Source organism: Sminthopsis crassicaudata, chromosome 1, assembly GCF_048593235.1.
Source record: "Sminthopsis crassicaudata isolate SCR6 chromosome 1, ASM4859323v1, whole genome shotgun sequence".
In the NCBI taxonomy this organism is placed as follows: domain Eukaryota; kingdom Metazoa; phylum Chordata; class Mammalia; order Dasyuromorphia; family Dasyuridae; genus Sminthopsis; species Sminthopsis crassicaudata.
This window is the reverse complement of record NC_133617.1, coordinates 744,636,033-744,660,626: the sequence shown is the minus strand read 5'-3', so window position 1 is coordinate 744,660,626 and position 24,594 is coordinate 744,636,033. Positions and strand designations below refer to the sequence as shown.

The window sequence follows — 24,594 nt, the reverse complement described above, 5'->3', positions numbered from 1 at the left end:
GTTATCTGTCTCTTGTATGTTCTCTCCGTCCTCATCTTAGCTTTTAAAAGAATGTGCCATACACTTTGAAGACATAATTTATGAAAATATTAGAAGGGAATGGGGATGGCCTTTCCCAAATGATCATAGAAAGCAGAAAATGTCTTTGCAGTTGCAGATTTCACTTAAGGTATAGGAACACAAGTTCAAGTTTGTTTTGCTTGTTTTATTTTTATTTTTTTTAAGTTTTGACAGAGTTGTGCAAAATGTAGTTTCAAAGCTGATGAAATAAATGCAATGACCAGTTTTGGTCTTGGAGGACATAGGATGAAAAACACATTTCCTTCCCTTTCAGAATATACTCTTCAACCCTCTAGGAAGTGCCCCCTTGCTCCCCTGACCTTTGATTTCACAACCCTTGACATCACCTCCAATCACTCTTTTCTCTTGCTCTAGTTTTTGTTCAAATGGTGACTCTTATCAGGAACGAGATCTTTATACACATCCCTATGCTCCCATCTGCTGCCAGCAGATTTGCCCTTTCTATCTGACATTCCTTTGCTAGAAGTAATCATTTTTTTAAAAATTCAATTATATTTTATTTTTCCAATTATGTGTAAAAATAGTTTTCAACATTTATTTTGGTCAGATTTTAGTTTCTAATTTTTTTTTTTTTTCTCTCCTTCCCTCTTTTATCTCCCTCTTCCCGAAGACACCTTGCCAACTGATACAGGTCATATATGTACAATCATTTTAAACATATTTCCACGTTAGTCATTTTGTGAAAGAAAAGCAGGCAAACTAAAAAAAGGTGAAAATACTGTTCTTAATCCACATTCAGTCTCCATAGCTCACTCTCGGGATGTGGATGCCATTTTTCATCCCACGTCTGTTGGAATTGTCTTGGATCACAGAATGGCTGAAAAGACCCAAATCTATCAATCATAGTTGATCATCACATATTATGCTGTTACTATGTACGATGTTTTCCCAGTTACTTCTCTGACTCCTAAAAACATGCCCAAATTCTCCTCTGTCCTTAAAAACCTTGGTTTGAGAGCTGGTGCAGTTGGCAGCTTGCTTGCTTTATTTATTAAAATTTAGCATCTGCTCCTGAATAGAAACATGACTTCCCTTTCCTTTCTGGAGCCTAATAATGTCTCAATCAATCTCCCCCAATAATACATAGATGTGTGTGTGTGTGTGTGTGTGTGTGTGTGTGTGTGTGTGTGTGTGTGTGTGTGTGTATGTGTGTGTATGTGTGTGTGTGTGTGTATAATATGTGTGTGTATGTATATACATACACATATATATTTTAATAGTTTTTTATTGACAGAGCATATGCATGGGTAATTTAAAAAAAATTTATTTTAATAGTTTTTATTTACTAGATATCTGCATGGGTAATTTTACAACATTGACAATTGCCAAACCTTTTGTTCTAATTTTTCCCCTCCTTCCCCCCCCCATGGCAGGTTGACCAATACATGTGGGAGTATAAATTAAATACAATATATGTATACATGTCCAAACAGTTGTTTTGCTGTACAAAAAGAATTGGACTTTGAAACAGTGTACATTTAGCCTGTGAAGGAAATCAAAAATGCAGGCAGACAAAAATAGAGGGATTGGGAATTCTATGTAGTGGTTCATGGTCATCTCCCAGAATTCTTTTGCTGGGTGTAATGCATGAGTAATTTTTGAACATTGTCCCTTGCACTCACTTCTGTTCCAAGTTTTCCCTTCCTTCCTTCCACCCCTCCCCTAGATGGCAGGCCGTCTCATACATGTTAAACATGTTATTAAAGTATATCTTATACAATATATGTGTACACATTTATACAGTTCTCTTGTTGCACAAGAAAAATTGGATTTAGAAAGGTGAAAATAACCCGGGAAGAAAAACAAAAATGCAAGCAGTCCACATTCATTTCCCAGTGTTCTTTCTCTGGGTGTACCCAGTAATATATTTTACAATTTTCTACCAACTTGTTTTTCTTTTGTGATGCACTAATTGTCTTGTGATTTTATTTGCTCCCTCTTTCATATATTAGAAAAAGAAGGAGAATATTGGCGATACAACTTTTATTCAGCTGAGTGGTTAGGTTAGTATTAGAGTTTTAGGGGTCAAGGCTAGAGAAGTTTCCTCTTTCATTGGGAAGGTATTTGTTTGGGAAAGAATTAGGCTTTGGCCCTGATTGGCTGAAAGCAAATGTAAATAGTGCTTGTTTCTATTTGGGCCCGAAACCCTGAGAGTCTCCTCCCAGATGGATAGTTTTTTTGGTTTTGTTTTTTGTTTGTTTGTTTGTTTTTGACTAGGTAAAAGAGGCTTGTCTGCCTGACTTCTTTCCTAGCCTTATTTACTGATTGACTGTTGTTTCATTTAAAGCCAAGGCCTTCCACTGCATCCCGGGCGCCTCCAGTCATGCTGGAGGAGTGCTTTATCTGGTCACTGGACCCAGCCTGGTGAGGGTGAGAACTTACCTCCCTGATGGCTTGGGCCTCCTGAAGAACAGAGAGAGAACCAAAGCAGCAGCAGCTCAGTGCCTCTGCGTACTTGGCAGATGGACTTTGTTTGAACTAGTTAAAGGAGTCGATAAAGATAGCAATATCAGTGTGATAGACTGAGGGCTGGACTGGAAGTCGGGAGCCTGAGGTTTCCATCCCTTCTGGTTTTGAACTGAATTCAGTCACGTTTCCTTTCTCTGACCCTGCTTCCCTGTTTTGATATTGAGAATAATAATTCCACTTCCTTCTCCCTCCCAAGTTGTGGAGAGGATAAATGAAAGGGTGTATGAAAAGGGTCTTTCAGATGTTAAAGAGAATGATGAGAATCAGGAGGAATAGCAAAGGGGAGAATCTTCCCAGGGAGAGCTGTTCTGTCCCTTTTGAGAGCCATGACTCCCACTGGCCCCCTGGGTACTTTGCAGTGGCAAGCCTTCAGGTGCTCTGGCTTCTCAGCTGACTTTATAAACGCCACAAGAAAACCCTTAGGTCCTAGTTGCTGACTTGCCACAGATGTCTGCCTGGTGTGTGTGTTTTGCTGTAATTCCCTTTTTTAAAGGGAGTTTGGATTGTCCACACCTTGGAGCGGTCTCATGGGGAGTCCAAGGACACTCACCCGCTCTGCCTGGATGTCCCGCTGGGGTTTTGGCAAAGGCCATTTCAGGAGCACCAAAGCCGACTCACGCTTGGATAGCTTGGCAGGCGACGGCTGACTGTGGACTTAAGCAAAATGCCCAGGGCTTTCAGAGGAGAAGAATCAAAAAAAAAGGGTGTGCCAGTGAGCCTTAGGAATGAGCATTAATCACAGGGACTTAGTGGCAGTGACTGTGTCAGCCTCGATCATCCTCCTGGCTTGCAGGTGCTAGTCCTACTTCCAGAACATGGAGCACCACAGGTGGCTGAGATCAGCCTTTTGGTCAGCCTTTTACTTTATTCTTTTCAGGACTGGTAACCGAGGAGGCTCCAGCATCTAGGCTTACTGAGAGCTTTAATTGTCAGCTCTTAGGCTTAGTCTCATGAACTTGATTCTATTTGTTTTTTGGGTCTGATCGAGGGGTGGTCAGTGAAGCTTCCAGCTTTGGTGAAGAGCAGTTTCTGGAATTTGTATAAGCCATCCAAGAGAAACTCACCTTTACAGCATCAGTGTTAGTGCTGCAGAGGCAGGGTTGTGCAGTGGGTAGAGAACTGAGCTCAGAGTCAGGAAGCCTTCCTCTGTCAGGACCAGAAGTGATAGAGAGCACCAAGACCTGTGGCTTTCCAAAGTCCTTGATCTGCGGGGGCTCCTCTGCAACAAGCAGAGGGCGAAGAGACCTTCGCACTCGCCTCCTACTCCAGGACCTTGATTTGCTCTCCACTAGCTCTCCGACTGAGGCTTCGTGCCTTTAGACTTGCAGTGCTCTAATTGTTGCCAAGCCCTCAACAAGTATGACCTCATGTGTTCTCCTGTCACCCCTGAGAGGGGGAAGTAATGTTAGCATCATCCCCTTTTACAGTGGGGGAAACTGAGGCACACAGCAGCAAAACGACTTGCTTGGGAGTCCCACAGCCAGCTTCCACTGACTGCCTTTTCTTTCCAGGGCTTCCCCCTCCCTCAGTGTCCCCTCCCCTGCATTAGACAGGAAGCTTCACGAGTATAGGAAGGGGCTTGTTTTTTTATGTTTGTATCCCCAGCCTGGCACAAGTAGGCACGTAGTGAAGCCTGATTCATCCAAGTTGGCTGGCGACTGGCATGTCGGTGTTGGAAATGTCTACTCGGAGCCAGAGTGGCAAAGGCTTCCAGAGCAGGAATCGGCCACTGGAGCATCATGGTAGGCAGGGGAGCCCAGTGTGGATGAGGACACAGCAGGGTCAGGCTGGGGATGGAGCAGGAGATGGACAGTCAAGTGGAACCTAGGAAGAGTCAGGAAGACCTGAGTTCACACATTTCATGGCTGCACGACCCTGGGCTACTCGGGGGGGGGGGTATGAGAGGAGGACTACATGGGGCTGGCCAAGGGTGGCCGAGAGCATCGTCCACAGTCAGGGAAGTGAAACAAGAAGGGTGGGCCCTTGGAGGATGTGGATTGAACGTATGTGGTTGGCTCCCGGTGTTGGAGAGAGTAGGAAGCCAGGGCAGGATGGATCTCCAGGGAGAAGGAGCAGCACAAATTGCAATTCTGTGTCTGTAGGACCTTGCTTTACAGCTTTTAGGGGACCTAAAGTGGGCATTTTGCCAGCCTTAGAACAGGGGATGGCCCAGTTATTGAAGTCGACTTTTGTTCAGCAAAAAGAAGGGGACAATCCAGTGAATGGATTCTTAACTTGGGACCCATGAACTTGTTTTTAAAATAGTTTCATAACAGAATTGTTTTATTAAAAATATATTTCATTTCCTCTGCAATCCTACATATTTTATGTAGCAAAGCAAAGACGGGTGCTTAGACTTCAACTGTTGGGGGACCCATGACACACAAAGGGCTTCATGTAACAGACCGGAGATTGTCCGACCAATCCCAGGCGTCGTGCAGCGGGGCGGCCTTTTCTCCCTCGAGTCCTCTCAGAATGATTCTTGTCAGGGTTGTGAAATGCCAGTGTAAATATAAAATCTACACTCGGGCTACGGAAGTCAACTTCCCAGGCATAAGATGCAGGGAGAAAGGCTGGATGTCGCTGTGTCTCAGCGGGGGAGCGCAGACGGAGTGGGAGTGGGAGCTGTCCACATCGTCTGGAGGATCTAGGCAGTGGCCCAAGAGGCTGCTGGGGGGGAGCTGAGAGAGGCAGATTTCTGCTTGATCAGATGGAAACCTTTGTCTTCCTCTTCATCGAGAGCTTCAGATGAGCTTGTGGAGCACAGTGAGAAGGACGTCTTGGGTCCATGTGAGTTGGACACCACAGCCCAGCTGTGGTTCTAAGGGGGCTTAAGTCACTGTGGAAACTGAGGTAGATGACTACGTCATTGGCAAAAACAAGGGCAAGAGGCTAGATGGCAGGGCAGCCCGCAGGTGAGACGGGATGTGAGAGTGGAGCGGCCTGGAGGCAGAGTTTGGTGACCCGAGCCATAGATGAACAGCAGCCAGACCGCACGCCTAAGTTTGTGGGCGGGTGGGAGAGAAGGAAGCCCTGCTCAGTCGTGCTTCCTCTGGAAGTCCAGGCGGGCAGCGGGCCGAGAGAGCGGTGTGGCAGCCTCCGAAAGCGGCCTCTGGCGTCGTCTGGCATCTGCCAGGCCAGGGAAAAGGGGCAGCAAAGCGGACACCAGATGTGATGACCGTGTTAGCACCCTGGATGGATACCTTAGAATCAGCCAGAGTCAGGATAAGCAAAAGTCTTTATTCTTGGTCTTTAGTGGTAGAAGTGAAAGGAATGGACGAGTGGGAATTCCGGGACCTCACCTCTCCGGCTCCCGCCCAGAAGTGGGAGACACTAGTCTCCCTGCATCTCCTAGTCCCTCCCACAATTAGAGAATACACTAAACCATTGGGCCAGCACAGGATAGTGGGAAGGGCCATTTTCCAAACATATTCCTATAGTGTTTGATTATCCGACCTCAGTGCATTGACTCAAGAGTTTCAGCCCTTTACAACCAGAGTTTTGCACTTGATGGAATAAGTGTAAATAATTAAGATGGAAGATGGAGGATCAAAGCTGTTTTGCATTTGTGTTGTCGAGAAAGCCAGATTCTAGGGGCAGCTCATTTCCGCAGATCCAAGTGTGTGTTGTCCAACTTTCAGAACTGTCGCATAAAACAAGGCTTGGAATTAAACCCAAATCTGAATGTAGCAATTTTGTCTTTGTCTTTATGGGCCTCCACAGTGACAATTAAAAACAAAAAACCAGATTTCTCCTTAATTTTCTGTTTCATTTTAGAATGAATGAAAGTTTTCAGAAAATAAAAACTATTTAATTGGATATATACATACATGTAATGTGTGTGTATGTGTATTTTTCCTTGTGATATAAACATGAATTAATGTATCAAGATAGTCCTTTTCCTGTAAGCAAATTTGACTTCTAATTTAGTAATATTACTTTGAAACAATTTAGTCGGCAAGATAAATTCAAAAAGAGTAATGTCCTCATCATTGGGGAAAGGTCTGGTAGGGATTAAATCTTCAATGATCTTTTGGATCAGATAGATGAAATAATTTTGAATAAATTCATTAGTCTAATAATTTGGTACCATTTCAGTTAATCTGTAATAACATAATATCATGAATATAGCTAGCATTTGTATAGTGCTTTAAGATTTGTAAAACACTTTACAGAAATATCATTTGCTCCTCATAATAGTCCTGGGAAGCAGGTACCCTTCTTCTTTCCATTTTACAGATGAAGAAACCGAGGAACACAGAGTTAAGTGACTTGCCCAGGGTCACACAGCCAGCAAATGCCTGAGGCTGGATGTGACTTCCAATCTCCCTGACTCTAGGCCAGGTGCTTTGTATGTAAACAACACTTGATTTTGGGCTCTCAAAACCTGGACACTTGGGAGCATAATTTATACTTAAGCAGACCAGGTAGGGATTATCTGGCTAGTAACAGCCCAGGGGCTCTGGTTTCCTCAGTTTTCAGGCCTCAACTCTCTCCTGATCCTTAACTGATCAACAAATATTGAAGTTCCTGAGACCTTATCAGCCCATCAGCTCGCTCCCAGTGCCACGTGCCGGGCACTGCCAGCTACTGGGCCTGCCCAGTTAAATATTAACTAGTCCCTGCCTCAGGGAGCCTTCTGCCCAAAGTAAAAACAGGGCAATTTATGAGGCCAGAGGAGGAAGAGCCAGGATGTGGAGAGGCTTCTTGTAGGAGACAGCATTCGAAAGGAGTTTAAGGAAATCTGATGGAGGGGAAGGAAGGGATGTGTTCCAGACCTAGTCTGGGCACGACCTATCACAGGCTCAGAAATTGGAGAGGAACAGCCTCCGTGAGGAGCTGTGAAGAATCCTGTTTGGCTGGAGCTTAGGACCAGAGAAGGGCAGGAAGGTATAGCCACTAAGCCTGACCAGCTCAGCTGCAGCCGAATTGGGGGATTTGTACCTTGGAGGGAGCTCCCCTGTGACGCCCCCTGAAGCTCACTTCCCTTCCTGTGCCGCTGAGGATGGGACTTTGTGACTTCCCCAGGACCATTCAGCTGGGTTCCGCTTGGGGCTCGGGAGGCCGAGAACTTTTCCTATGTGAGGGCCGGAGTGAGCTGGAGTACTGACCGCCTGGCAGCACGTTATGTTTTATAGCTGAGAGGAAAGCAGAAGGGGCAGTGGTTAGCAGGAGAGACCCCCATGCCCCGTATTTTGTTCTGAGAGAATAAATGGCAAATTAGCACCTCTTTACAATGCAACATATTTTACAAAATGTGCTTTTTTATAAATTATAGGAACTTAGAATCTGAATATAATGGTTTTAGAAGGAAACTGGGGAAATCCACGGGCCTATATGTGTGCTGGGAGATGTGTCAAAGGTGGGGATACAAAAAGAGGCCCCAAAGTGCCTGTCTCAGGGAGCTCCCAGTCTAATGGGGGAGACCACATGGAAACCGCTTTGTGCAGACAAGCTCCAGACAGGACAGATTAGACATAATCGGCGAGGGAAGGCTCCCGCATTAGTTAAAGGTGATCGGGAAGGGCTTCCTGCAGAAATTTAAGTTGAGACTGAGGAAGCGGGGAGGTAGAGGCAAGAAGGAAGGACATTGCAGCCAGGAAATGGCTCTGAGGCTGAAGGGGGAGCAACAAGCATCTGTGGAATCCTGTTTAAAACAAGTGAAGCCGGTGAAATTCCAAGCCGAGTTCTGCTCCGGGCATTTCTTCGGTTCTGATGCTGTTTAGGAGGATGCCATTTTTGTACGGGCGGGCAGTCAGTCAGCATTTGATTGGCGTCCGTGTGGCAGACGTGCTAAGGAGTTCTGGGGGTTGAGAGAGGGGCAAAAGGCAGGGAGGTGACAATCTAATGGGGAGACAGCAGAATACGAATACGAAGCCAGATCCAGGCTACGGAGGAGATATCTAAGAGGGAAGTCACTGTACTTAAGAGTATCAGGAAATACTCCTGTGGCAATGAGATTTTAGTTGAGGTGTCAGGGAAATCAGCAGGGGAGATGACGGGGGAGAGTGTTCCAGGCCTGGGGGACCAGGAAGAGGAGAGAAGACTAGGAGTGGAGTCTAGGATTTCCTGTTTGATTCCAGAGGCACAAGGAGCCACTAGAAGTTACTGAGCAGGGGAAGTGACCGATCAGACTTGTGCTTTAGGAAAATCACCTTAGTGGCTGAATGGAAGATGAAGTAGAGTGGGGAGAAACCTCCCAGCAGGCATTGCAGTAGAATAGGCACGAATTGAGGGTCTGCACTAGACCAGAGAGATGGGGGCGGTTCCAAGATGATGTCTCGCTTGGGAGGCTGAAGGACTGGCAAGACAGTGCTGTCCTCAACAGTAATAGGAGGTTTGAAAGTGAGGAGGGTTTAGGGGAGAAAACAGTGAGTTCAATTTTGGACAGGTTGCATTTAAAAAAAAAATACCCCACTTACATGTAAAGACAATTTTAAACATTTAAATTTCTGAGTTCCAGATTTTCTCTTTTCCTCTGTCCTCTTTCCCCTCCCTGAGACAGTAAGCACTTTGATATTGGTCAGACATGGCCAGTAATGCAGAACATATTATCATATTAGTCATGCTGTGGAAGAAGATATAAAACTCAAAGGAAAAATAAAGCCACAAAAGTAAATGCAGAAGATGAAAAAGTGGTACGTGCCGGTCTGTATTAGACTCTCGTCAGTTCTTTCTGTGGCGTGGAGAGCCGTTTTCATCCCGCATCTTTGGAAGGGTCTTGGATCATGGTGTTGCTGAGAAGAGCTCCGTCATTCACAGTTGATCATTGTACAGTATTGCTGTTACTGTGGTTTCCTGCTTCTGTTTACTTCACTTTGCATCAGTTCATATAAATCTTTCCAGGTTTTTCTTAAATCAGCCTCCTGTTCATTTCTTACAGCACAGTCATATTTCATTCTAATCATATACCACAACTTGTTCGGCCATTCCCCAGGTCATGGGTATCCCCCTAATTTCCAGTTCTCTGCCACTACATAAAGAGCTACTACAATATTTTTGTATGAATAGGTCCTTTCCCTTATATTTTTCTAATCCCTTTGGGTTTATAGACCCAGTAGTGGTATTGCTGGATCAAAGCGTATGTCGTTTTATAGCTCTTTGGGCCTAGTTTCAAACTTCTCTTCAGAATGGTTGGATCAGTTCACAATTCTACCAACTGCATTAGATGGCAGTGACTTGCCCAGTCACACAGGAAGTATTAAATATCTGAGGCCAGATTTGAACTCAGGTCCTTCTGACTTCAGGGCTGGTGCTCTACCCACTGCACCACCGAGCTGCCCTGGCATATCACTTCTTAAGAAACATGAGTATTTCAGAAAAATATAGGTGACTTGTATCCCTGTCCTCTCCCCTCCCCCTTCCCTGCTGAGCCTGGCCTAGTGCCCAGCATGTGGTAGACACTTCATAAAATGTATGTTGGTTCCTTTATGAACTGATTGATTGTTACAGCTGTGACCGAGAAGACAGTTTTACACAGCGACGCAGCTTAGATCGAGCAAAGTCCACAAGGCAATTTATACTTCTCCTCAACATTATAAAGAGGAAATTTTGCCAGCTCTTCGAGAATGAAATGAGACCAGTTTTTATATGAAATACTAAAGAAACAGCCTTGAAACCTGTAAGAATTACAGTGAGTACCATGACTATCCTTAATTCCGGATGACTGTAAATGAGCCCTTACAGAGAGGTGACGAAGGAGCCAATGGAGAAATTTGTTTTACTTGATTCTATTTGGTGGAAGTTTTTAGTTTCTCTTTTTTTCTAGGGGGAAGCGCAAGGTCTAGAAAGCAGATTTCTGTTCATTCAGAAAAATTCAGACAAAAAGGTTTGGGTGGGGAGTGACAGACGGGAACATGACAGGTTTTCGAGGTAGTCACTAATGTGAGTTTTGCTTCATTGTATTACCTTGTTATGAGAGACTTCTCACAAAGTTGGGATAATGCCTAGCTGTTTGTAGAGAAAAAACAAACGTATCAATGCAGCTTTTTAAAACTTAGCTTATGTTAGTCCCGACTGGGAACACAAGCCTCTCTTTATCTAGAATGGAAAACTCCTGAATTGCAGACGGAGCACGTATATTCCCAGTTGTCCTCCGGACGGGCATGTATTTGGGGACACTAAGGTCTTGTGTGATGTCCGGAACCCAAATTTATCAATAATTTTTTTAAGTCTAGTTCCCGTCTCCAGACCAGCTCAGAGGATTCATGATTCGATCGCAGCTTCGGGCTCCTTGGTTTTATATCCCTTCCCTGCAGTTGTTTGTTGGAGTATGTTCACTTTTAGGGCCTTGCCACTGCCCCAAACTGGATCACTCCTATCTTTGGGACCTCTGAAATTCTTCTGAATTCTTCCATCTTGTAGGCAGACTGAACCCTGGGGGAGAGAATTCATTGGCTCAGGCAGGGAGGGTTAGCAGCCGGGTGAGGAGTGCCTGACTAACCTGCTTCATCTGCCTCGCCTCACATCCAGCTCTCTGCAGGAAACCCCGGACCGGACACCCCCACGCCTCCGGGTACTTCCACGTCTGGTCCGGCACCAGGGTCACATTGTAAATATTCATACATTGGTTCGTTCTTGACTCCAAGTTGTTGGCTTTTTCCTCATCCATCCGCCCCATGAGCAGCTCAGCTCCCATCACGAGTTTGACCTTAAGGGTGCTGACCGCTGCCTTTCTGTTCTTTTTCTCTGACTCAGCACTTTGGACTTCGCATTAGGAGAGACCTGGCTCCAGATCTCCCTCTGCTTCCTTACCCTCTCACTCCCGTGCCTTGTTGGTCAGGTGGTTGCGTAGCCATCAAGTGAGATGTGCATCCAAAGCTCTGTCAGTAGCCTTTGTGATTGGTTTGGCCGGTGCTATGTGTGGAAACTCACTTGCCCGGTGAGCATGGGCCCCTGGCAGTTTTCAGTGATGGTGGAGCTTGGGTTCGCCCATTCTCATCAGAGGCAGCGTTGGGACCCGGGTCTTCTGAGCCCGACGCTTCCTTGCTGTTCGGTGTGTTGTGCTGCCCCTAGTGCTGCTCTTCCCTTGTTAATCCCAAACTCTGGCTCCTCCTGCACTTTCTCCCTTTCCCCTTTTCTTTAAGTTACCTAGCTTCGGCAGTGCTCTCCACGTCTAGAGGAAGGTCGTTTGGGTCCTTTGTTTTCTCAGAGACTCTGCTGAATAGGTAGGTCCACCCCAAAATGGTTATGACAGCCGAGGGTTCGGCGAGACCGTCCTCCTTTTTCTCTCCCACTCAGCTGTGGGGCTCTCCCCAAGCTTCCCATGGCCAGCCTTCCCTCTGCCGTCTTGCTGAGCACCTTATACTCCCCTGAGAAAATGGAGCCCTTGTCTTAGGCTCCTCTCCCCGTCTCCCTCTGCCTTCCCTTCCTCCCCTTCTCCCATCTCTCTGCATTCTGCCCGTTCCCAAAGATCCCAGTGATCTGTCAGTGGCCACGTCTCTGGGGCTCAGCTCATCCTCACCCACTGGGTCTCTGCAGTGTCTGATGCCTTTTTCCTGCTGGGATTCTGTGACATCGTTCTCCGTTGAGTCTCCTCCTGCCCGGCCTCCCTGCCGCTCTTCTGTCTCTGGACTGGAGTTCTATCCTTGCTATGTCCACTGACGGGGGGTGTCCCTTGAGGCTCCTTTTTTCTGTTATCTCAGTGATCTCAGCAGTTCCCATGGGTTCCGTTATCATCTCTGCAGATGATTCCCAGGTCTGTATTTCCAGCTCTGCTCTCCCCGCTGAGCTTGTTGCATCATCAGCTGCTTATTGGACTTTTCAGACTGGAAATCTAAGATGTCTCAAACTCGGTCTCCCCCACCCCAACTTCCCTGTCACGGTCCAGCCCACAGCATCATCCTGGAGCCCCCAGTCTTCCTTCCCCTACATAGCTAGTCAGCTTTTTATGGTCACCACGTTTCTTGCCTGCGTCCCTTTTCTCCACTCACGTAGTGACTGCTCCAGTCCCTGACCTCCTCTCTTTCCCAGATGTTGGCAGGTGCTTCCTGACTGGCCTTTGTCCTTAGCTCTGGTTTCCTTCAAGACTCATCTCACCAGCAAAAGGCCTTTCTTGGGCCCCTCTGTTCGTCTGAGCCTAAGGTTACGTTCCTTCTGCATACATTATATGTAGGACCTGCTCCTACCTTTTATCTTTGATTCAGCACCTTGCCAATACATAATAGAACTCGGTAATTGCCTGATGATTGCTGGATCTTGACAAAAATCTCCCAATATGTTGTGACTCATTATCTAACCCAGGGTGCTCTTGGGTTATCCAGAGCTCTGGCAGCACCAGTCACGCCGGGGAGGGTATGACTGCAGGCCCGGGGATGGATGGGGGCCAGCCCCATTGTGTTCAGAAGATTCTTGGCTGGTCTGGCTCCAGGCAGATGGCTTCTTGGGCAGAGTGTGTCCAAAACCGTCTCCTAAGGTACAGAACAGTCGTGACCTCTACCGGTGGAGGACGTTCTCCATCCCAGGAAGTGACCACTGGGTTAAAGTCAGGTGAGCCTCTTGCTGCCAGATTAGGCGAAGAAAGCTAAGGCTATTTAGGCTAGAAAAGGCTTGGGCGATAAAGGCTTAAATATCTAAGGGGTTTTCACAGGGGCTGGCAGCCCGCTTATTTTGCTTTGCTCCTGATGGTGAAGGTAGGATCCCTTTGTGCGAGTTGTAGGAAGGTAGGTTTTCCTTGAGCCCAGCAGCCTCCTTGTGGAGGCACTAAGCCTGGCATGCTGGATGGGCACGCAGGAAGAGCTGGTCCCCGTGTGAGCACAGCTGGGCTGGTTAACTTCAGCCTCAGTTTCCTCGTCTCCCAAGTGAGGATAATAGTGGCTTCCCACTGATGGGAAACTTAGATGAGAGAATTACATAAGGGCACACATTTGCCCCTGAGAAAACTTACTTAAAGCTTGTTGTAAATGGCCATTACTATTGTAAGGTTTCCAGGTGTCTCTGGCTTAGTGAGCAGGCCCTGGAGCCCTGTGATTCTGGGCAGGCCAATTGACCCCGTGTGGCCCAGGTAATTCTTAAGACTATTGTCTTATTGGCTCCAGGCATGGCTTTTTGGCCAAAGCGTGTCCAAAACCATCTCCTAAGGTACAGAACGATCGTGACCTCTGCCGATGGAGGCATGGCCCTGCTCTGGCAGAGCTGCTCCCTCAGAGTCCTCTAGGAAGGAGAATAGTGGTGTCCTGGTTGCAGAGTGAGGGGGCTCTAAGCTTCGGTTCCTTTTTCCCTACCTTCAAATCTGAGAGCCCAGAGTGATTGCCAGCGCAGGTAGCTGGTAAGTTTTGTATTACGGTTCCTGTGTGCTAGAAATTTGGATCATGAATACAACTTGATGATGACTTTTCCCCTCATAACATCCGTGCTTTCCCCAGATGGTGATAAAACCTGATTCCAGAGGAAGGAGCATTAGCTGGAGAAGGAGCTTGGGTAACTCCTGGACTATGAGGGCCCCTCTCGTAAAATTGGACAGGAGACAAGCCTCCTTCCAGCATTTGTCAACTCCGGCTGCAGTCTCTTAATCAAAGACTTAACCCTTTCCCTCTCCATCACCGCTTTGGACTTTTGAAGTTCTCTTCGTCATTAAAGGCCATTGAATTTTTTGAATTTTTTCTCTCTGACTTGTTACAGAATTCTGTTCTTTGATGGGAAAGCTCTGAATTCTGAGGCTGTTGTTCCTGGGAGTTTTCTTTTGGGAGTTGTCCAGTGGATCCTGTTTCCTTTTGGCCCCATGGATCTAAGAGGTCTGGGGAGTTTTCTTTTAGGATTTCTCTTTTATCTAAGCTCTTTCGGTTATGGTGTTCAGCTAGTCCAATGAGTTTTACACTTTTTTTCTCTTTGGTCTGTTGCTTTTACTGTAAGATAACTTCCATTTTCTTCTTCTTCTTCTTTTTTTCAGCCTTTCGAATTTGTTTTAATGTTTTTTGTTCCTTTATGAAGTCATTGACTTCTTTTCAGTTCATTCTACTTTTCAGGGAGTTTCTTGCTTTTTTGTACCTCTTGTGTCATGTTGATAATTCCCTGTCTAAATCTTATTTCTTAAGTTCTCATTTCCTTTCCAGTTTTCCCCCCAAGTATCCATATTCCATTTGAAAAAAGTTTAAACTTTTTTTCATCTTTTTCAGTCTACTTGCGTTTGGGCCTAAGCTGTATTATTTTTCTGTTAGCTTTGCTTGCAAGTATTTGAGAGTCATGTTCTCCTGCATTTGTTTCTTGAGTGTCCCCACCACCGTAATAGCTCACTGTGGTGCAGTTTGGTTTTTGTTCACCCATTCTCTAGCCTGTATCCTAATTTTGGGCTGGGCTCTGCCACGCTTGTGGTGGAAAGCTCTGGGCTGGTTCTGTGGCTGCCTTTTTGGGGGGTAGGGTGAGGGGATGTACAGGGAGGGAGCTTAAGCTATTGTATATTCAAAAATATCAAGAAGCAGCTGGGACCTGCAAGCTTTCAGTGCTGCTAGAGCCATCTGATCCAGAGCAAAGTCTTCAAGTTCCTGACCTGAGTTCGAGTCTGAAGTGGCTGCTGCTAGTCTCTTGTTCCCATAAGCCAGCTGGAAACTTTTGGTTCCCTGTGGTCCATTTGTGGGCTTCCCTTTGGCCTGGGTGCCCTGCCTCACTTGTTTGGCTCTGTGGGCTGGGAGAAATGCTGGAAGGGAGACCCTGCTTTGAGCCTGAGGCTAAGCCACAATGTTGCTGCTACTGCAGGAAGCTGGCATCTGAACTTCCTCTTTTTTGGTACCCTGCCCAGGACCTCCCTAAGTGGTGGCGGTCCCGTCCTCCCTGCCCTGGTTGTGCCCCCTGGGACTGTAGTAGTGCCCTGGTTTGGGTTTGAGGGCATCCTGTTGGGGGCTCCTTTTATGCTGGTACACCAGCTCTTCCTGGGCACAGAAAGACTCCTGCTTGACATGCTCTTGCCCAGACCCTGACCTCCGTGTCTACAGACCTCTGCCTGTCTCCTGAGGCTGACCCGGCTTGGACACGGAACTTGCTGTGATTTTTCCTGGATTTTTCCATCAGAGCTCAGCCTGGTACTTTTTCCAGATTTGTTTGGGGGCCTCGTGGGTGGGAGCTCAGCTGCAGCTCTGCCATCTTGACTCCACCCCCTTTATAAGTGCTTATCAACAGTATGATAGAAACTAGGATAGAGCATTACTGTCAACTCAAAGAGAAACAGATCCCTCCAGTGCACATTGACCTAGAAAACCACAAATTAATATTATCTCTACCATGCTGCAGTCTTCCTTATTTGGTAAAACCTTTCCAATTCCATTTTAATCTGTATCTGCAGCCCTCGAGGGGCCCTGGGGATGCTGGCACCTGAACTTGGAGGAACACTGGGGTGCCTGTCACATCTAAACTGTCCGGACCTTGTGGAATGGGAGTGGGATGATTGGGTGTGAATCCACCTGCTCGCTATCTGCCTGACCCCAGGCGGGTTTCCTGGCATTTCTGGGCCTGTTTCCTCACCTGTGAAATGAGGGGGTTGGACTTGATGGCTATCAAGGGCCCTTCCACTTCTAGGCCTGCTGTCCTTTGGGATTTCTTTTGTCAGACATGCTTTATTAAATCAGTTCTTCCAGGTGCACTTTCTGCTTAACATTTCAATAAATCTTTGTTAAGCTTCTGCTCTGGGCAAGTTTTATTAACACTGGAAAAAATGAATAAGGAGATAAAATACATATCTAGATAATAGTACATGCTGAGTGGGTGTGGAGGTAAGTTTGGAGGGGGTTGCACCTGTTTAGCCTACATTGGATTGTTTGCTTGGGGGGAAGGAAGGGGGCAGAACTATGGAGCAAGGTTTAGAGTACAGGATTTTGCAGGGGGGTATGTTGAGGGTTGTTTTTGCATGTATTTTTTTTCCCTACAGATTTACATATATTTCTTGTTGATGTGGAATGATCCTTAATTGGATTAAAAATGAAGGAAATATCTAGATTAGGCCAAATGGGTAGTAATGAGATCTGACCTTGAGGTAAAAACAAAGCTGTGCTCAACTCTGTGAGTATTGCGCTACTGCTTCACGATATATTGGAAGGAAGGGAAGACAGCAAATTTGCAGAGAAAAATCAAACATTAACCCCAAAATGGTGACTAAGACACCTCAAAAACTACTAACATTTACATGTATTTTGAAAATAGAAGGCTATTGTTAAAAATTAAAAACAATAAAATAAAGCTAAGCTCAAGCATTATCTTCTACACGAAGCGTTTTCCAATCCAATCAGCCCCTCACAAAAAATACCTTATATATCTACCTATATATGTATGTATGTGTGTATCCTTTGGGTATAGCTATGCACATATATGTTTTTATGTATTTTTATCTCCTCTGAAAAAGCATTAAACTCTGTTAGAAGTTTAAAAATAATGATAATAATAATAATACAGTGACCAGTTCTAAGGCTAAAGGATTTAGAACTGATGAGGTTCTTTGGGTCATGACGGGCAGTGCTTGGGAGAGAGTTCAAAGTGGTCTGAAGAAAGTGGCAGGATCATCCCCTCCTGTCTTGTGGGAGAGGAGAAGAGGAACGAAGTCTTGGCAGTAAGAGATTTCAGCAGGTAGAAATGCAGTGAGAATCCTCTCACGTCTGTCTCAGGGGAAGCCAGGGTAGCTTCACACAGTGGAGAGTCTGAAACAAAATGCACGAAGTGAGTTTGGATCCAGACTTTGGGAACCAGGTTCTCAAATGCCAGGGATGGTTCTTGGATTTAGGGCTGAGGAGATCTCCAAGGTCAGCCAGACTGACCAGAGAGGGGGCTGCTCTCTGCAAGGCCACCTGTAGAGCCACAGGGAGCTTGTGCTGATTCTGCAGGTGGTGGGGGCCCTCTGACGGGGTCTGAGTAAGAGAGGGAGGTGGTCTTTTTGGAAGATGCATTGGCAGCAGGGATGGAGGGAAGTGTTTCTTTTTTTTTTTTTTTTTTTCCCCCTTTTGAGGCTGGGTTAAGTGACTTGCCCAGGGTCACACAGCTAGGAAGTGTTAAGTGTCTGAGGCTAGATTTGAACTCAGGTCCTCTTGAATTCAAGGCTGGTGCTCTATCCACTGCGCCACCTGGCTGCCCCCTGGAGGGAAGTGTTGAAGAAAAGAGAGGCAGGAAGCCTTGAAATGCTGAATGTCTCTGCCTGGATACAGGGAAGAATCTCAAAGGTGAGAGGAAGTTTTGAAAGGGAGAGTGTTGAATAGTTAATGTTTATCTCAAGCAATTGGTTCTTTCTTCAAGGTGCATCCTCTTCCCTTAGCCCATTTAATCTTCAGAATAACATTAGTGAGGTAGACAAAGTAAGTGGGCTTGTAGATGGTAAAACTAAGACTAGAGGTGGCAGCAGCATCTGGGGAAAGGGGGCCGGCCTTGGGTGACTGCCTTCTGATTGCCTCAGTTTCCCACTCTGGAAATGAGGTATTTCTTCTTATCTGTGAACTTCGGATTTGGTTAAGGTTACGCAGCTCGGGAGTGTTACATTTGGGGCCAGGAGCCAGGGCTCCGAGCCAGAGGCATTCCGTGGTGAGTGAGCGAGTGTGAGGAGTGTGCGACTGGGTGTGTGCCCCCAGGGGAATGTGTCTGGTGTGCCCTTTTCCTTAATAAAGTGGCAGAGCATGTGCTGTTCCTTGTGTTCCTTCCCCTACCCTTGCTGCCTCGAGGTTTCGGTGTTGGAAGATCACTTGAACGTTTAGATAAATGCTGTGTTTGTCTTTATCACTTCTTTGGCAGCCTCTCAAAGGTCTAGGACTTCTTTGGGGTAAGAGTGAAATCACCTTGGCGGTTTCTTTCACTTTCTCATCTCTAACTGGGAAGCTGAGCCTTTTTCCTGAAGTGAAGTTCCAGTCAGGAGAGGAGAGGAGAGTGAAAAGCTAGAGATGGGGCTCATCCGGAGCCAGCCCGGTCTTAGCCAGAGGCTCTCTCCTGTTCCCCGTGCACGAGGCACGTTAGGAAGGGTGAGAGCGTAAAGTTATTCTCTAGTTGCTTGTCAATGTTTAGTCCTTAAGGAATCCGTGGCAGGGGCCGTCCCTCTCCGCTAACTCACTTTCATTCTCTTCTACTTTAGCACTTGCAGCAGTAGCTTTGTGCAGAGACATGGTTTGATGTTTAGACCTGGTCATTTGGGTTAGCCAGTGTTGGGCTTACAAGTGGAGCACTGACCATCCTTTGTTTGGTCTGACTTGCGATGGTGACTCTTAAGCAAATGCCTCTTTTTTAATTTTTTTGGCAAGGCAGTTGGGGTTAAGTGGCTTGCCCAGGGTCACACAGCTAGGAAGTACCATATGTCTGAGGCTAGATTTGAACCTAAGCCTTCCTGACTCCAGGCCTGTGCTCTGCCCACTGCGCCATCTAGCTGCCTTAGCACGCACTTTGGCTTTAAAAATAACAGTGGGCTTCCCTAAGACCTGCTTTCTCTGGCAATTGGGACACATGAGGCCAAAAGCTTTGTCTTTGTTTGGGATTCCCACTTTAGTGTCTCTGTGATGCCCCACGAGTCATTTTACTTATCTGAGCTCATTCCCCTCTACAAAATTTGGTGGGGGAGGAAACTAGATTCCATAGTGTCCAAGGACCTTTCCAGCTTCACATGTAGGACCTGGAAATTACTATAGTCTTTGGGATTGTTTCCTTAAAAACAGCTGCTTGCTTTTCAGGCTTATTCCTACCCCATCCCTGCCTCTTCTGGGAACCTTTCAGAGTTTAGAGATGCTTTTTGGAGCCTTTTTGCAAATGTGATTTTTATTTGATGTGTTTCTTTACTTTGACCTCCTCTGAGTTTGTTTTACTTTGACCTCCTCTGAGTTCCTTTGATGTTTTATTTTTTACGACAGAGTTATGGTCAGTCATTTTTCAGTCATGTCTGATTCTTCATGACCCCGTTTGGAATTTTTTTGGCAGAGATAGTTTACCATTTTCTTTTCCAACTCATTTTACAGATGAGAAAATCAAGGCAAAGTGATATGCCCAGAATCACACAGTTACTGAATATCTGAGGCAGATTTGAATTCAGGAAGATGAGGCTTCCTGCCTCCAAACCTGGCACTCTGGGCACTTTGATGCTCAGGAGGAGCTCGTCTATAAAACCAGTTTTAGAGGGGCACCTTGATTTGGGGTGTCCTTAGCAGGAAGTTGGAGGGAATGCTTAAGGTTAAGTCTTTTTGAGAATTAGATTTTTGTCTGTGGTCACCAAGGACAAATACATCTCTGAGAGACTTTGATCCATGTTTATATGCCTCAGGGATTGCTTTATAATGGATCTCCTGTATTTAACATCACAGAACATACTATTAAACTTCCTTTAACATCATTAGTCTGGGGGGAGGGGTATCTTCCCACCTGCTGGCTTTGGGATTGCTCAGACCGGGTGTTCTGTGGGCTCCAGATTCCAAACAAAATTCATTATTTTTCCTCCAGACTCTTCCCCTCTCTTTTCCTAGAGGGGAGCCCTTTTCATATTTGCCCTCTGCTGTAGATTTCATTGGAAAATAGACAGAGTGTCTGTCATCCTGTCATGGTCTCCTATCTCTTCAAAAATTGAATTTATTTATTTTTCTCAATAGTGTTTTATTTTTCCAAATACATGTAAAGTATTTTTTCATTTCAACATTCATTTTTGTACGACTTTGTGTTCCAATTTTTTTTCCCTCCTTCTTTTACTTCCCCCTCCCTAAGACAGCCGGCAATCTGATAGTGGTTAAATGTGTGCAGTTCTTTTAAATATATTTAATTATATTTCCATATTTGTCATGTGCTAGAAAAATTAGAACAAAGGCAAAAAAACCACGAGAAAGAAAAAACATACAAAAAAAGGTGAAAATGCAATGCTTCGATGCACATTCAGTCTCCATAGTTCTCTCTCTGGATGTGGATGGCATTTTCCATCCCAGGTCCGTAAGAATTGCCTTGAATCACAGCATTGTTGAGAAGAGCCAAGTCCATCCCGTTTGATTGTTGATCATGACAAAATCTTGTAGTTACCGTATACAGTGTTGTCTTGGTTCTGCTCACTTTACTCAGCATCAGTTCATGGAAGTCTTTCCAGGCTTTTCTGAAATCATCCTGCTCCTCATTTCTTATAGAACAATCTTATTCCATTACCTTCATATAATATAATATAACTTATTCGGCCATTCCCCAGGTGATGGGCATCCACTGAATTTTCACGCTACAAAAAGGGCTGCTACAAACATTTTTGCACATGTGGGTCCTTTTCCTCTTTTAGGATCTCATTGGGATGCAGACTTAGTGGAAACATAACGGTTCAATCAAGAAATTTAATCACAATAATTTGAGCGTGTCTTGACCTCAGACAGCTCTCATTATGCAGGGTAACTGTTGAAAGCTAATGGTGAAATGTCTTCTGTCTTTAGGGTCTGTTCTGGATATTATTAAGCACATTGTTGCCAAGGGGGAACACAAAAGTGGAGTCCTGGATGAGGCTTGCATTGCCACAATTCTCAAAGAGGTGCTGGAGGGCCTGGAATATCTGCATAAAAATGGACAAATCCACCGGTAAAGTAAAAAAGGAGGCGGCCTTCTCACCCTAATCCTGTCACCCCAAACCATGTCCCAGCTAACACATTTCCACAGTTAGGCCTTAATGCCAAACCTGTGCCTCTTAGGACCAGACTTGCTGTGTCACCCCACTGCCGGGGACGGGCCTTCTCTTCAAGGGCCCTAGACAAAACGCAGTGCTGGGCTGAACGCATGGGTGGAAGTGGGAGGGAGAGTCCCCTCTTCCCTTTCTTTTTCTGCTCTCTTTGCCGACCTCCTTCTCCCCCAACTCTTTTCCTTCTTTCTCACTCCTTTTTTCTCAGGCTTCTCCTCCCATTTTAAACTTCCCTGTAGGCCTGATATTGGCTGCCTTAAGTTAAATTACTTGTTAAATTATTTCTGTAGACCTCATTGCTTTCTGGAGTGAGGTTTTACCTAGTTGTAGTTTCTGTAGCTGTGATCTATCTGTAATCAAAGCCCAGGAAACAGGGAAACAGGAAGGAAATTTCCAGCCCACACTCATGGGTTAGAGCTAGCCCTTCCTGGGCTGTAGTGTTGTGTCCCTTAATTAGTCACAAAGCTGTCAAGCTTGTCACTCAGTCAGCTCGGCTCCCTGATTTAGGATGGGAAGCTATCTGCACGTGCATTAATTTAAAGAAGTTCTGGGGAAGCTGGGCCGGGCCTACTGTGGACTTTCGCCGGACACAAGCAGTCTTGAAGCATCTTATGGACTGGACTCTCCTTAGATGGCGAGCTCAGCAGTCCCAGCTCAGACCCCGGCTTCTGCAAAAAATCCAGCCTTGGTGCTGTTGCCTTTTCTGCCTTAAGTATGTCAGACCACCCAGAGAATAGCTTGGATTAACATGCTGTCTTCTCCTTGAGATCAGGGACTGGGGTTTTGGGGTTTATTAACCTTACTTTGTATCCCCCATGCTTGGCAAAGAAGGAAGCAAGCATTTATTAGATGCTTTCTGTGTACCAAACACTTTACAAATAATATCACATTTGATCTTCACCTGATTCTGGGAAGCAGGTGCTGTTACTGTTCCTACTTGACAGTTGAAGGACCTGGGGCAAAGAGAAGGTTAAGTGTCTGCCCAGGGCCAAACAACTAGTTAGTGTTTACCCAGGTCTTCCTGCCTCCAATCTCTTGCTCCATCCCCTGAGGTGCCAGTGCCTGACATAGAGGTGCTAGTCAGTAAGTGCTTGACTGAACTCCACTCAGCCTGCAAATCCAGCTCATTGTCCCATCTGGTTGGGTTTCACTCACTATGCTGCCGTTGCAGAGGCACCAGCCCGGACAGGTCTCGGGCCTTCTCCATTGGGCAGTAGCAATGGCCTTCTCTTTGGCTTCCGGCTTCCCATCTGCCCCCTCTCTGTTAGCTGCCCGGGTTTGATCACATCTCACACATCTCCCACTCTCAGCCCCCTCCATAATCTCTGCAGGCCCTCTGTCACCTGCAGAGTCCAATCCAAGTCCTCTGCTTGGCGCGAGAAGCCTTTGCCAACCTGACCCTCTCCTACCTTTCCTATTTCCTGCACACTCTGGGATCCAGCCACACCGGCCTTTTTGTGCCATATCCTGGCAAACAGGACTGAAAAGAGTTTTCCATGTTTTCAGCCCTTCTGTCTTTGTGCAAAATAACCCCCAAAGGCAATTTCATGAGTTCTTAAGGGCAGAAATCACTTGGATTACTTAAAATGTGGAATAATCCAAAATTTAGGGATGGATTATTGGTGGGTTTTATTTTTTTTGAAGGGAGCATGCAGCATTTCTTTCTGTTCTTTATTCATCTAGGGATGTCAAAGCTGGAAATATTCTTCTGGGTGAAGATGGCTCGGTGCAAATTGCAGGTAACACATCATCTCTCTCCCTCTTGGGAAGAAGCTGAAGCTAGAATGCCCACTATTTGGGTTTTTCATATGGTGCCATCACTTTTGGGATTGGGGGGGAGTTTGCCAAGAAAGTTGATGCTGTATTTGCCACCTGGTTCCCAGATGTTTCCACGTTTGTGGGGGATTCATTTTGTGGCTTTGGACCCTTTTGTCTCTTCACATCCTCTTACCTGTGCCCCACAGAAGTTTGGGGAGAGTGGATGGATCTCCTGCCCTTTCACAGGCAGCTTGGTTCAGTGGTTAGCGTCAGCATCCTGGGCCTCAGCTCTTGGATCTGACTCCTGATTGCAGTTACTGTAGCCTGCCTCCTTCCCTGACTGACTGTGCTTCCTTTTGCCTGAGATAGGAGTAGCCATCTGGCTCCTTTCCAAGACGGTTTGGTAGCCAATACCCTCTAGCCCTGAAGGCACTAGCTAAATATGAGAGGCTATTGCTGGTGTTACTTTATCACTCCATTAAGTATTTAAGCCATGACCCCTGGAATGATGGAGAATTAGATTAGAATCTTTTGATAAATGGAGATATGGAGAAAGCTATAAGAGGTTCCCACCTCCACTACCTGCCTTGGAGGAAAAAACTGGAACTAGGAACAGTACAAATTTTTAATTTTATAAAAATAGGTAATTTATCCAACCCTCTGCTCATGAGTGTCACATGACGCCTAAAACAGATCGTTGTGGGATCACCCTGGATGCTTTTGCTGGGATTTTGTTAGGGATGTCCTCTGTGCCCACTCAGTCATCTGACAGAGTGTAAATTCAAGAAATAAACAGGTGCTGTTTACAGGGCTTGTTGTTTTGTAGTCTTTGGAGCCTGCCACCTCAAAGGCTGTTATTACTCAGTGCTTGTTGGTTGACTGTGTTTATTCCACAAGGATTTTTAAGCACCTGTTAGGTACTAGACATTGTATTCAAGCCTAGGTATAGAAAGATAAGATTAAAAAAAATAAAAGTTCCTGCCTTCGAGGAGCTTATTATATTCTGTTGGGACCGGAGAGGGGCTAGAAACATGCAAACCCATAATCCTTGGCAAACTTAGCAGCTTGGGAAGTACCTCCTGAGGCTCATTGAAGCTAAATGCTTTTCCCAAGGTCACCTAGCTGATTGGTGTCTAGAGAGACATCTGAACCTCAGCCTTCCTGACTACAAACACGGCCCTTTTTCCATAAGGCTGTTTTCCCTGTCAGGGGGATTGATGAAGAAGTGTATGGCTTTAAAAGAAGGTGGGGTTGCTTGGTAGGACTCAGGACAGTGCTCCATTGCTGCCATGGCAGTGTAGCCAGATCTCCAGGGAGGATCTATCTATGAGAGATCCGTAGAAGAATGAATGGGCAGGAGAACAGTATGAATAGTTGGGGTCTGCATGGAAGGTGTCCAGAGAAGTCCCAGATCCAGTTGGGAAAAGGCTTAACCAAATAAACAAGAGACCACAGAGAAAGTGAATGGTGGTTTTCGGAGTCCATATGGAGCCCACAGGGATCCATTTTTCTTGGATTTTGTCACTGTTGGTCTGCATCGGTGTTAGTTAGGATAGACCCAGTCGAACGTGAGAGTGACCGTGGGAGGAGTTGCTGTCCAGTGTGGGCATTGTGAGGGTATGCTCTTAACTAGGAGTTAAAATTAGCAATATATTCTAATTCAGAGAACTCTGACTTATGCAGATGACTCCCAATTCCCAGGGCCCCACAGC

General features: G+C 45.9%; 1 protein-coding gene across 2 annotated transcripts in view; it reads left to right on the top strand.

Annotated features, from left to right (window-relative positions):
- OXSR1 (oxidative stress responsive kinase 1) overlaps nucleotides 1-24,594 on the top strand; it is a 92,882-nt gene that overhangs the window by 19,483 nt on the left and 48,805 nt on the right. For both annotated transcript variants that reach the window (XM_074284419.1, XM_074284420.1), the window contains exons 4-5: nucleotides 20,886-21,027; nucleotides 22,808-22,863. In XM_074284419.1, the coding sequence (XP_074140520.1) occupies nucleotides 20,886-21,027; nucleotides 22,808-22,863 (198 nt within the window). The remainder of the gene's footprint in view (nucleotides 1-20,885; nucleotides 21,028-22,807; nucleotides 22,864-24,594) is intronic.